This window comes from Tyto alba, unplaced genomic scaffold, assembly GCF_018691265.1.
Source record: "Tyto alba isolate M040663 unplaced genomic scaffold, T.alba_DEE_v4.0 Super-Scaffold_48, whole genome shotgun sequence".
In the NCBI taxonomy this organism is placed as follows: Eukaryota; Metazoa; Chordata; class Aves; order Strigiformes; family Tytonidae; genus Tyto; species Tyto alba.
Genome location: NW_024881324.1, coordinates 12,370,278 through 12,383,431, shown reverse-complemented (window position 1 = coordinate 12,383,431; position 13,154 = coordinate 12,370,278). Strand labels below are relative to the sequence as shown.

At 42.8% G+C, this 13,154-nt stretch overlaps 1 protein-coding gene across 2 annotated transcripts in view; it reads left to right on the top strand.

Annotated features, from left to right (window-relative positions):
- Window positions 1-13,154, top strand: part of RREB1 (ras responsive element binding protein 1) — a 126,283-nt gene that overhangs the window by 51,003 nt on the left and 62,126 nt on the right. For both annotated transcript variants that reach the window (XM_032991900.2, XM_032991901.2), the window contains exons 2-4: window positions 6,581-6,700; window positions 8,069-8,271; window positions 12,906-12,995. In XM_032991900.2, coding sequence (XP_032847791.2) covers window positions 6,581-6,700; window positions 8,069-8,271; window positions 12,906-12,995 — 413 coding nt within the window. The remainder of the gene's footprint in view (window positions 1-6,580; window positions 6,701-8,068; window positions 8,272-12,905; window positions 12,996-13,154) is intronic.

The following is a 13,154-nucleotide window of genomic DNA, read 5'->3' as shown; positions in this document are numbered from 1 at the left end:
TTCTCACACATCGCTGTGGTTCCTGGTGACTGGGGGGAGACGGGCCCCCTCCCCACCAGCCTCCTGACAGCTACGTGGGCAGGCAGGGATGAGGATGGAGGGGTGTTTGCAGTTGTCTGCACGGGAAAGAGTGGAGGGATGTCTGCTTACAGCCGCTTGTTTTACTCGGCCGTTGCCCTCCCTGACTTTATTTTTTCATGTGTCTCAGAGTGGTGCTTGTGGCCCCAGATTTGTTAAGCTGTCTTCAAATCTCAGTATCCTTTTTTGCTTGAACAAGCTCTTGAAGCTGACTGCGATTCAGTGACAGAGGCTTCCTGGAGGGCCAGGTGCTCACCCACAAGCTGATATGAACAGTGAAGATGAGGAACAGCTTGTCGATACTTCTTTGGTCAGGGGGGAGGAGGGCTAAAGCGTTAGAAAAATCTCAGAATTCATCAGCAGCTGTTGAGCCTAAATGTGGCCGCAGGTTATTGCAGCTCTTGCGAAGCTGTGCGTGTTGTGTGGCACTGCCATCCCTGAGAATGGCGGTGCTGGTCGGGAACTCAGTGCAGGTGTGGATCGAACCCTCTGAGGTGCCTGCCGAGAGGGCTGGCGGAGGCCTGGGCTTTCCCGGTGGGAGCCTGGGGGGGCCGTCAGGTTTTGGTTTCGTTCTTGGTGCTCGAGCAGTGTGTGCCTCGATTCTCCTTTGTAGCCTAGCAAGGCCACAGGCTCCTGCGTGAGGGCTGTTCCCACAGCACACAGTGCTTGCAAATGTGAGTACCCTGTCCAAGTCGGTACATTGAGCCAAAAAGATAGGTACGAATGCATTTTATATTAAGGCTGCCTGGTGTCTCCGTGCATTGCTGTACACCAGTTGGACCATAAGGTAAATTTCATCCAGGAAACCCCTGCTTTGCCACTATAGCATCTCACTGTTATATTAGTATAAGCTTCCTTGTTTTCAGTGTATTGCATCAATAATATGTAATACCAAAGTATCATGGTGGTTCAGAGATGTTGCTTGCTTAAGGCACTAGGTTCAGACTCTGCTATGCTTTATGGAGAGATGCTTTTGGTCACCCAAGCCAAAGTTCTGAGGACCATTAGTGGTCCATAAGTCATCATAAGGTGATTGTAAAAATCTACATAAAAACTAAGTGCACATGCCTATCCTGTCATGCACGCAAGGAAATAGAACAGGAGTAAATAAATTTGAATTTAAAATTTAGCCTAATCGTTAGATGTTGTAGCAACAGTATACAAAATAATCTGGAAATACAGGAGTCATCTTGTTCGTGTTTGGTGCTTCTTCCCCTGCCCTGCCCCCAAACCAGAACGTGGTCCCTAGCTCAGTTTGAAGGCATGGCCATGAGCATGTGCTTCACTTGTTCATTCTGTGTCTGGGTGTATCTGTCTGTGTACATGTTAGGTGAGAAAAGACATATGGATGTTGTGAATTTGTGGGGTTATTTTAGGAAGCAAAGTATTGTACATGTGCTAGCACAGGTAAAACAATTGTAACGCTAATAGCTCAGAGAGTTCATAGTAAGAGGAGCAGTCTGCTTTTGGTGCTCAGAGAGTACCTTTCAAGAGATGTTGCCCCTTTTGGTCGTTGTCTTTTAGTGTTTGTTTGGTTTGGTTTGGTTTGGTTTGGTTTGGTTTTGCGTAGGGGAAAACATCAGTTACAGGTACAAGTTCAAAACTTTTGGGGTAACATTCTTAGTTTTTACTGAATGGTAAGTGAAAGAACAACCACCAGATACTCCCATGCCACTGTCTGTGTTTTTATGCTTGTCTTCCTTTCCCCATAGGCTGCTCTGTATTGGTGCTCCAGCAGTGGTGACAGTGAGGTGATGTGGCCAGTGTAGTTCTCTACCACTGCGGTGCCAAGTCAGCACTAACACTTCAGTATCAAGGCCAGAGTTGGTATTAAAAAGGTCAGTCGGGAAAACTTTTTTCGTTTGGTTTTCCTTTGCCTTGAGGCAGTGCTTTGAATAGTGTTAACTTTTTTTTCTTCCCACACGACGCCTTTTCACCCTCTTTCGTTCCTACCAGCTTTGATGCAAAATCATGTTCAAAATGTAGCACGGGTGATTGTGCACATCTCTCAGGGTGGAAGTGACTGTTTGTGCTTGGGAATGTTGACATGTGCTTAGGGAGTAAAATGTGCTTCTCTGTGTAGAAGCTTAGTAGGAGACCAGTGCATCAGAAATGTTTTGGAGCGCAGCGTAGCAGTTCTTAGGTATTATAATCTCAAGGGTAAACGGTAAACTTTTGTTTATTCAAATGCGATATCCCTCTTTGAAGTTCTGTTCTTGTCTAAATTTGTATACTAGAAGCTCTGGCCTACATTTAAATGATCCTTGAGGTTTTTTCTACCACTTATATAAAAAAAAAAAAAAAAAAAACAAAACCAAAAAAACCCAACAGTGGGAAAGCCTTGAATAAGCTAATAGCGTTACTAAGATGGAAATGATGAAGAAGGCTCAGGATTCCTGTTTGGGCCTCACGGGAAAAAGTGGTTTGAAATGCATGTGTGTGGGGGTGCACATTCCTAAAACCGTCATTTGTTTCCCCTGTTTCTCCTCCCCCCTTATGTTGTGTACTACGGCACGTTTAATGAAACCAATAAAAGTATTTGGCTGAGAGTGTTAATCTTTCCCTGGCCCAATTAGTGCATGGCTTCTACTTTAACGTTAATGTGGATTTTTTTCGGAAGGCAGAACAATGAGCAGCTTTGTGCTACACACCAGGTTTCCCCCTCCTTGCCTGTATTGTGTGTTTCTTCCTATCTATTCCAAAGGGAGAGCTCATGTGCAAAGACAGTGGAGCAATCTGGAGCAGAGACTTGTACCAGCTCCCAGGGGCCAGGACGTGCTGCTCCGTGCTTGTGTAGCTGCCTCTCGATGGCAAGTCAAATGACCGTGACTCTGAAGACTCATCATTTCTTCTCCTTTCTTCTTCCTTCCCCTGTTGCCCGTGTTCTCCTTTTTGCTTCATCCGTGATGCTCTTTACCAGAAGGAGAAGCAGCTGTAACTGTTGAGGGTGGTCTTAAGAAAATTAAAAGCAAATAAATACACATAAGGGAAGGGGGGAAGTAACTGTTGATGGGCTCAGCTTTAACATGCAGTGGAGTCACACTTTATCCCAGAGGAGGAAATAGGTCTAGCAAGTGTCTTCCTGTACAGACTGGATGGGAAGCAACAAGGCTTTTTTCTTTTTTTTTTTTTTTTTTTAGCTCCCTGCTTTCTTTCTCAGTGACTCTCTCACTAGCTGGTTATGTGGGGCATCAGGGGTGGGCCTCTGTCAGAAGCGGGAGCTGAAAGCCCCTCAGGTTTCTGTGTGGGATCGAAGTTGCCCCAGATTGATGGTTTCAGCAACATCATCAAGTGGAGGGGACATGTTCCTGCGGAAGAGCCAGGTCTCTTGGTGTGGCCATGCAAAGAGGCCTGCTGTGTTTTTTTATTTGGTGTTGTGTCCCACCCGCCATGCGTCCGCGCTCTCACTCTGTTGCTTGCTCTCTGCTTTTCCTCCTTTTCACAGAGGAAGACTGTGACACTGGGGAGATTTCTTCCAAGTAGAAGATGACTTGAATGCTTGTGACCACTTCCCTGTTTCCTAGAGGCTTTGGTCCGATGTTGAATGCAACCTGAGGCTGCACTGTTTGCCAGCCTATTTCCTGTTTGTTCTCTTTCCTGGAGGTCTTTGTTTTCTTTTGGGGAGAGGGAGGAAGAAGGCTCCATCAGCCTGACCTCCAAGCAGGGGTGTTTGGTGTGAGCTGAGAAGGCCTGCAGCCCTGAAGGGAGCCTGTCATTGGGCATCCATGCTGGTCACTGCCGGTCTGATTCCCTGAGTGTCATAGGTGCTGTGGAAAAAAAAGCCACTTCCCTATCCTCTGTGATGCATTTATTTAAAGAAAGAAGAAAAAAAAAAAAAAAAAAAAAAAAAGCTGCAAGAGAAATCTCTCAGTATGTTCCTGCCTAAAGGCGCTCTGCCACGGGTTTTCCCACAGGAAGGAGTGATTTGGCCCAGTATTCTTATTGTTTCTATATCCTATTGCAAATAGAAAGTAAGGTTTCTGAAATCAGTGTATGCAGCTCATGCAGTTGTCTTTGTTTCAGTGGTGCATTTTTGCTTTATGCAAGAGGGTGGAAAATAAATACGTAAATAAAAGCATGCAAAAATAATACCTATTCTTGCAGATATTAAGTTGCATTTTTTCAACTTCTTCCAAAATAGGAAATTTTTAATATACGGAAGACGGTTTTAAGAACAAGATCTGTGACTATACATCTTTGTTTGCATTAGCAGGAAGATACTTAAATTCAGAAATAAAGTAGCTGTCGGTTCATGGAAATTGTGAAAAGCTGCAATAGCATAATACGTAGTTTTCCTCCTGAAAGAGTAGAGAGCAAGCTGGCAGGTGTTTCAAAACCAGGAGGTACGCTTATTAATGTGTGGGTATATAACTGCCTCTTTTCTTTGTGATGTACATTTCACATTCTTATTGTTGCTAAAAGCAACACCCGGGAATTCTGACTCTTGTTCTCTGAGAAGCTCCTCAGAAATCTTAGTTACCCTGGCCAACACAGGAGTCTTCACAGTTACACAATAGTTTGACTTTTTCCAGGATGAATCAGTGGTGACAATGTCATAGGTATTGACTGAAAGAGGAATTAATAGGTCTACTTTGGAAGGGGGAGTTGTTTTGTTTGGTTGAGGTTTTTTAAGGACTAAGCACTTATTTGCATTGTTTTAACAGAAATCTGTCCCAGTAATTTAAACCGGTCCTTATTTTTGGTGCTGTTAAGCAGATACAGCAAGCAACTTAGAAGATTTAGGCCGGTCTCAAAAATAACTCTTGTGCTTATTCTAGTCAGAATTAAGTCAGCTACCACATAAGTGATGAAAAAAAGATTGAAAGAAAATAAACCCCAAACCTACTGTGTTGCTTTTGAATGAGATGGACCTTTTTTAAAAATAAACAAAATAACAACAAAGTTTACAACAGTTAAGGACAAAGACAGACAAACAAATATATAGAGCCCATAATTACTGGAGAAAATACAGAATGATGGGTGCTTAGCTTCACCTTGGGTCAAGAAATCCCTGTGTTGCAGGGACCACTACTGTTTTCTTAGCAGAAAGGTACAAAAATTACTAGGGAGGAGTTACCTTGAACTGTTCAGGATAGCATACAAATACCCTTTTGTCTGTTTTTGAAGATGCAGATTGAAAACAGTGTTTGTTAAGAAGTTGATATTATCCAGAGCCTTAGACACTGGGCTTAGGTGGGTCCTAGGTTTTGTTGAGACTGTGCTGGCTTGCTGTGTCAAATCATCTGTGTGCTGTTCCTAAGAGGGTCAGCAGTTAAACGTAGGAAGCTTGATTCTGTTGCTTTGTCTGGCATTGCGTGAAATGAGGAACTGCTTGACACAGGCTGGGCCCTTTCTCTTTGCCTTTTCTTGTGTGCTCTAAAATGCCGGTAGTTGGGATAATGTAGTAATTTCTTGTTTGCAAAAGCTGTTCAAATAGCATTTGAAGATGTGTTATGTGACTGATTTGCATGTCACCATTGAGAATGTATTTTTTTAAAAGGAAGAAACCCTGTTGAGGTAACTGCAGTTTAAGGTTGATGGTCCCTGCTTTCTGAAAAAAGGAAAACCTGTAATAAGCTTGCTGGATGTGTTTTGGAAATCTGAGATGATGAAATGTCCACAGTATGTTAATTTCCATAATGAAATAACTATTTTTCTTGTAAGGTTATAAAGGTGTATTTTTCCATTAAAAACGTATCAGTAATTTACCGTCTTACAGATAATCTTTTTCAGAGGCTATCACCGTGGCTGCCGTGGGCAGACAACTCCTCCCTTTCTCATGTGTTGATCATTCCCCATCACATCTAAAAATTATGTTTAACTGCCCTGTCGTTCTCCAGCCAGAACAGGCATCCTTCCTGAAACCCCAATGATAGCATGATAAGGTTGTGGTTTCAGAAAGGGGTGTGAAGAAATTCTGTCGGCACATATGATGGTTGCTTATGTCTTCAGCTCATCTGGAAGCCTTGGGCAGTGGGTATGAGGAATGTGCCAAGTGGTCCCAGAAACCTCATTTCACCACTGCTGGAAGGAAGAGAAAGGTCACCATGAATTCATGTATTGAAGTAAATGTTAATCCTCCAAGAAGAGAGGAGGGGAGGAGTGTGTGTATGAAATTTAATTACTTAAACTCTCAAGCTGCAGAATAGTCTTCCAACTTCTTAAACAAATGTCATGACCGTCAGTGATAGGCTAGCTTGCACTCTTCTTCTCTCCCTCCTCTTATATTTTACTGGCTGAACACTGGGGACTAAGCTAGTAAGGGTTTCCTCTCTTCGTTTGCCCAGGTTTCGCCACTGGCAGAGGTGGCAGCACCTCCCAGTGCCCAGCCACTTGTGGGAGTGGGCATTCGGCTGCGCTGGCGCTTGTTTACGTGCTTCTGTCATCAGACCTATGTACCAGTCCGGGGAGCCATCAAACTAAAGGGCTGTAGTCTTATTTTGCTGAAATGGCTTCCAGGAAAACTCACTCCCTTTCTCTTCTTCCTTTCTCCCTCACGTAGTGCTAGAGGGTGCTGCTGAAGAAGAGGCTGAAGAGCCAGACGCTACTATACATACTACACTAGGCGAGGAGACCAGCGACCAAGGAGAGAGCCACCTTCAATCAGGGGATAAAAATGAAGGTAACTGGTTTGACTAGCTCTGTGTAACTCTGTAAATTAGGGCATTGATTAAGGCTTGTAGAGACATTTCTTACTCATCCATACCCCTTATCTGTCTGAAGAGTGTAAGATACATTGAGCAGAAGCACTGGTGCATACTTTTCTTTCTCCATCTTTAAACTTTATCTGTCTGAAAAGTATAAAATAGGGTGAACAGAAGCATGGGCACATAAGGATTTGACTACCACTGCAGGCTTCCAAACTAAGATTTTCTTGGCTCCCAGTAACTTGGCACCACACTACTTAGCCTCAAAAAAACACCTGTTGATAATGCTCAAACTTATCTTCCAAAGGCAGTATTATGCGGAGATCAAATGTTCACAGACAAATGTGTTCCTCCTTGTTCACCCTCACATCCTCTTGTGTTACAGTGACTTTCTCAGAACACACATCAAGATTCTGTGCTCTCTGCCAGAGGTGACAGAGCAATAGACTTGTAGGGTGTTCTGTTTGGGAGACTTCTGTTGTGGGAAAGGAGTGCTTAGTTTGAAAGAATTTTCCTTTTCAAACTCATAAAGAAGTAGAAGGCCTTACCTGTGTGTTTGACATGGTATGTTGAGAAACCAGAGATGAGATTTTAAGTGTGTTTGGAATTTGGTGTATGAGGAGCATCCCTGCTGCATACAAAATGTGATGGAGCAGTTTGAATCTGAACATGTTTAGCTGTGGCATTAGTTGTGGATGTAACACATATGCTCCATGGGCTAATATGGCTTGGTAGACCAAAAACAAACAAAAAAAAAACCTACACAGATGCCAGCTGTGACAGTAAAGAGGTGTTTGGGGTTTTATTTTGGTTGGATTTTTGCTAATTTAGCTTGTTCCATATACAGATTTGGCTTAAGCTATGCTGGAAAGAGAACCCATTACCCTACACTGTGTTACTAATGCGTTAATTGTGCAGTTTGGCTCAAAACACGTGCTTGCTTGAATGGTTGTGCTTGCCAGAGCGTGCATTCATCAGTACTGCACTGCTAGTTGATGGTGATCACAAGATACCATGAATAATACCATTTTACAGCTAGAGAGTTTAAAGTAAATCATTCTATAAGCCCCATACTGAATGAAGGTTGAAAATGAAGATAACATGACTGTCCTATTAGAAGAAATGTACAACCTTGTCCTGTGCATCCCAATATGAGAAACTTTTCCTGTTACAAGAACTCCAGTTGTTACGGGCTGTTGCCTGTGTGCCATGATGGTCCAGCATAGTGCGATGAGAGTTACAGGCAGCTGAAAATAGTGTGGTGTGTTCTGCCTTTTTTTTTTTTTTTTTTTTTTTTCAGATGGCCTAGCAACTCCTATGTGTGTTTTTGTTTTTAATCCCAGAGAAGCAGCTGGAAAGCTTAAACAGCTACCAGGTATCACCAAGTTCACCAAACAGTTTGGACGGAGCAGACTTGTCCTCCATTGACGCCATGATGTCAGCAGTGATGAATGTGGGGAAGATTGCTGAAAATGGCGGGAACTCTCAAAATGTCAAATCCCCCTCAAAGTCTCCTGCACCAAATCGGATTGGCAGGAGGAACCAGGTATGAAGACCCAAATGCAGGGAGGGGCAAAGGGGAGACAAGCAGCTGCATGGGAAGTTACAAGAGATAATGATGTTTCTTTGATTGTTTTGCCTTTTTTCCCCTCAGTGGGTATTTCTTGCCTCCACCAATGCTGCTCTGTATATTTTCTGCTGGCTCTCCAGACCATAAGTTAACAAAACTGGGAATCAAAGGGGTCTGCTTGCTTTGATTCACATGTAAAACATTTGAGCATGAGCTCAGATGTCATGCAGTGGTGAGCTGGTCTAGCAGATTCCACTAGCAGTGGCAAAGCCACCTAAGAATTGCTACTTTTTTCCTGCTGCATCCTTTCTCCAGGCTCTTGCATTCACCTAATCTGTTGGGGGTCCAGTCCATTTCATGAAACTAGGAGAAAAGAAATAGCCCAGAGAGGAGAAGAGCGATGTGGCAGGGGGGCTTGGTTTGGCCATCGTGTGAGACCCCTCATGAAGTGTGTGGTTGTTCCTAAGAAAGATCCAAGTGATTTAAGGTTAAAGGTGGTGCTAGAACGAAACACTGATTAGGACACTCAGTTCACAAATGTGTAGTATAAGGTGCACTTACTTCATTGTTAATAAAACTGTGAAGAGCTATTGCAGAATGCTTTGTACAGGTCTTGCAGAGCAAATATATGTAGCTTTTATCACTTTATTTCCATTTAGTTGTTGGTGGCACCAGTTGATAGCAGTATTGATCTAAACAAGTGAAAGGAGAGAGCTTTTTAAGTATAAGCTGTGACTGTTTATATCCACGTTTTTTTCCTGTTGGGCCAGGGCCTCCCCATGAAGGTGCTGCACAACATCAAGACATAACCCAAATCCCTGTGTCCATTTGACTTTAGAGCTTGCGGTGAAGCACTGAGACTTTTTAAGTGAATCAAGATGTAACAGGGACCAGAAAGATTGAGAGGCATGACTCATGTGATGTACCTATAGTAGTTTATTAATAGCTTGCCAAGTAGATGCCCAGTTTACAGACTTATGATTTGTCTTGGATTTTTTTGCTTGAAATGAATTAAAAGCCATTAACTGTAAATTAACATTCTTAAATGAAGAGTCTGGGCAGTACATGGGCAACTGTGTTTGTGGGTTTGTATTGTCCAGCACCTGGCTTTAAGGTTTATTTGCAGTGTTCCCACATAGGGGCTGCCCTGGTTCCTTGATTTCATCGTGTGAAGTGAGGTGCTGGAGTTCAGACTAGTCTCAGTGGCAGTGCAATTACACAGCTGTCCACCAGTACACCATGTGGTTTGGCTTCAGGGAAGTTTATTAGCATTAGTGACCTTTATTCCACCTGATATTTCAATGGGCATCGAATCAAAGGAAGCTCAAGAGTAAATGTGACAGGATTAAGAGGGATTCCTACAGCATAAAAATAAACAAATATACTTAAAACATAGTAAATAGCCTGTTTGTTTTTAGGCTGAAAGATCGTTATCGCCAGAGGGGCAAATGGCTACATTACTGAGAAAATAGAAGTGAGATGCGAAATATTAAGTGGGTATCAATCTGGTTAGCAGTCTCTAATACCACAAATTTCCACTTTTGGCATAGCAGAATGAAAACAGTGAATTGTTTCAGTGTGTAGCAGTGCACAGATCTCAGATTCTGGTCAGAATGTGCCCCCTATTATAATTTCAAGGATAATAACATTTAGCTAGTTTTCTGGGTCTGACTGCTGTTTCCCATGAGTTGGCAGTGAAACATTTTGCCCTGAACCTTTGTCCCAAAGTCTATGGTTCTCTTCATAATGCTGACTTTATCTTGGCTCTAGTCTACCCATAGTCTAATAAACATGTTCTGACATCAAGCAGCATCCATTTTAGCTTCTCATTAGCTTTCCTTTTGAAGAAAATAAAAAAGTGTAACAAAGGTGTTTCTGTGAGCTGAAGAAAAACAAATAGATTTAATGCACAACTCCAAAAGCATTTGCCATCAGCTGAGTACAAAACAGTTGTTCCAGGTTGACTTACTAAGAGTAGAGTAGCTAGGAAATTCACTGCTAATTTTATCTTTCAGTTCAGGAAATGTGTTTTCACCAGCCTGGTTCTGGTGGAGTAGCTGAGTGCTGTGTGTTAAATTTGTGAGTGGGGGTGCTTTTACAGTAGGGATGCTAATGTTTTTTAGTCTGGATTGGGTCAGTCAACAGCATTCTTCTTGTAGCTACCCTGGATTTGCTTGAACTGTGTTACGGTATGTGGCATGTACCCTGTGTGACCACTGGAGAAAGTTTGGGTTTTAGTTAATAATAAACCCCGGATTCAATACTAATCAGCTCTGGCTGAGCTATAGTGTGTTTCTGATCTTTGCTTCAAGGTGAACCAGTAATTACTCTATCTTCTGTTAATTTGCTGATTTGAAGAGCAAGCAGTCTGGAAAGCAGGCTTTGAAACAATCAAGTGCATCATGTAGAACTGCAGCACTCATTTAAAGGGGGGGTTGGGGGAGGGAGGGGGCAAAAAAAAAAAGTAGTAGGTTGATAATTTCACAGAAATACCCTGGGGATTAAACACCATCTAAACTGTCAGCACAGCTGTAGGGATTTTCCTCACAGCACAGCGTGTTTGTTCTCTGTCGTGAGCCAACTTTAACAGGGTTGCAGTATAATTGGAGCTGAACATTACTCCACAGACAGGTTGCATATAGTAAAATTAAAGTTGTGTAAGTGGGATGGAATGAGCATGTGCGAATTACATGTTCATATATAAAAATGGAGGGGGACACTGGGATAATGCATTTTAATTTTCTTGGGGTGTTCAGACTTCATAATGGCAGCCTTTCTTGCTTACTTTCTAATGTTTTGCAAGTAATAGTATGTCAGGCCTTGGCCTGTGTGCATGGCCTACAGTGATTACATTTAGGATGGAGAGCCCTGAGATACAGTTAGAAAAAGATCTACAAGAGGAGTGGGAGAACCTAATTGTTGCAGTCCTGATCCTTTTAGAAGTGCAGTTACAAGTTTTGTTTACTTCAGCCTAAATGGGAAAATAACTTTTCATCCATGTCCACAGGTCACTGGAACTAATACAAAATGATCATGGCTCTATTTTTGAAAAAACAGTGTTAGATTTTAACTGGGGACTCTAGAATGGTTCCCCAAATCATGTAGGAGGGGATATTGCTTTACTGAGACTTAAAAAAACCTTTCCCTAACTGTCAGCATCTTCCCTCCTAACATGCTAGGAAATTTGTCCCAGAGACTTGGGTTAGTCATTCTTGGTGTTCTCCACAAGTGCTTGTGCCTGACAGTCTGGAAATGATTGCTTCTGAGTTGATGACTTTTGGGGTGGCGATGGGGGAAAAGATTTGTCTGGAAAGAGGAAATGCACACATATGCTCATACCCGTCAACTTAATCCCAGCTAAAGAGCTACTGAGGGCGGGTTTTCTTTTTTGCTTGTTTTCATGGTTTTACTAATGATACTTAAAATAGCCAGCAGAGAGGTTCATCAGAACATGTCCTTTTGGCATAAATATTACACTTTCCCATCAGTCATGCAGAGATGGATTTTGTACTCTCTTGTCATCTGGAAGTGTAGGTAACAGGCAGTGGATCTACCTAGCTGGGGAAGATTTGCATCACCCCACAGAAAACTGTGGTTTAATTTTCAGCGCCAGACCATCTGCCTTTTAATATACAGGCGTTGGTGCAGAAGCCACTCCTGGTCTTCTTGGTGAGGTGGTGAAAATATCCTTTATGTCATGCAGTAGCCATCCTTGTGGACAATTCAGGCAAACGCCTTTGGTTCCTGTGAGAGTGACATTTTGTCGCTGGCTGGAAGAGTGGCAGCTTTGCTCAGTGCCTCAAGGGCATACTTAAATCAGGCTGAGCTCTTTGGTCAGCATCATTGTTTGTACTCGAGGTTTGACCATGGTTACTCCTGATTCTCACCTGGGTGGAGACTAACCGGGTTCATAATGTGTTCTTTTTGAGTCACGTACACTCCTGCACTGTCACTTCTTTCTTGCTATGATCTCATCAGATCTTACACGCTTCAGAAGGGTTGGGCCTGGCCGGTGTGCCTGGATGGGATGCTTGCAGGAGAAACACAGGATGCTGAGGGAAATGGTGCTGGTGATTCAGTAAACGCCGCTCTTCCTTCTGAGTCAGCCATGGAGCAGAACATACAGCCCCTAGAAAAGGGCACTGAGCTTGTGCCTTGCCATCAGGATGGGGCGGAAAACCTGAAGTCCCGACAACTTGTGCTTATTAAAGATCTTTTGGGAAGATTCGTGGCATTTGCCCACATATTCTGGTGGTGTTCCAGGAATTACTTTCTGCTCACCTAAATTCCTCCTGGCAGTCTGAGCTGGTCGCAATAATTGCTGTCACTTCCTGTCCTAAACTGCGACTCCTGAGTATCTGTGTGCTGTTAAAACAGCTGTTGTACTTCTGTGGTAGTTGAAATGGGCCCCTATTTATAAATTCAGAAGTTTCTGAAACTTCCCTAAGGGATCTATCGGGGTGATAAATGCATACATGCAAGTTATTCTGTTAGCAGTGGCCTTTTGTACTTAGGATGGATTATATTTTTTCCATCCCCAGCAGTAACAGCTTTCAATTTCTTTTCTATCGATATTCCTTCTGATTTTTTTTGTTTTGTTTTGTTCACAGGAAGCAAAAGAAGAGAAGTCTTCCTATACCTGTCCTCTGTGTGAAAAGATTTGCACTACACAGCACCAGCTAACTATGCACATTCGTCAGGTACACAGAGTACTGGCTCTTGATTTCTTACTTTTATTAAGAGTGTCTGGTTTGCCAGTGTGCATTTTGCAGTGGTGGAAGACAATTTCATGTACAAACCAGAAATGCTTCCATTATAAATTTATTCAATTATTTTGCTTTTATTTTAGCCTTCCCCTT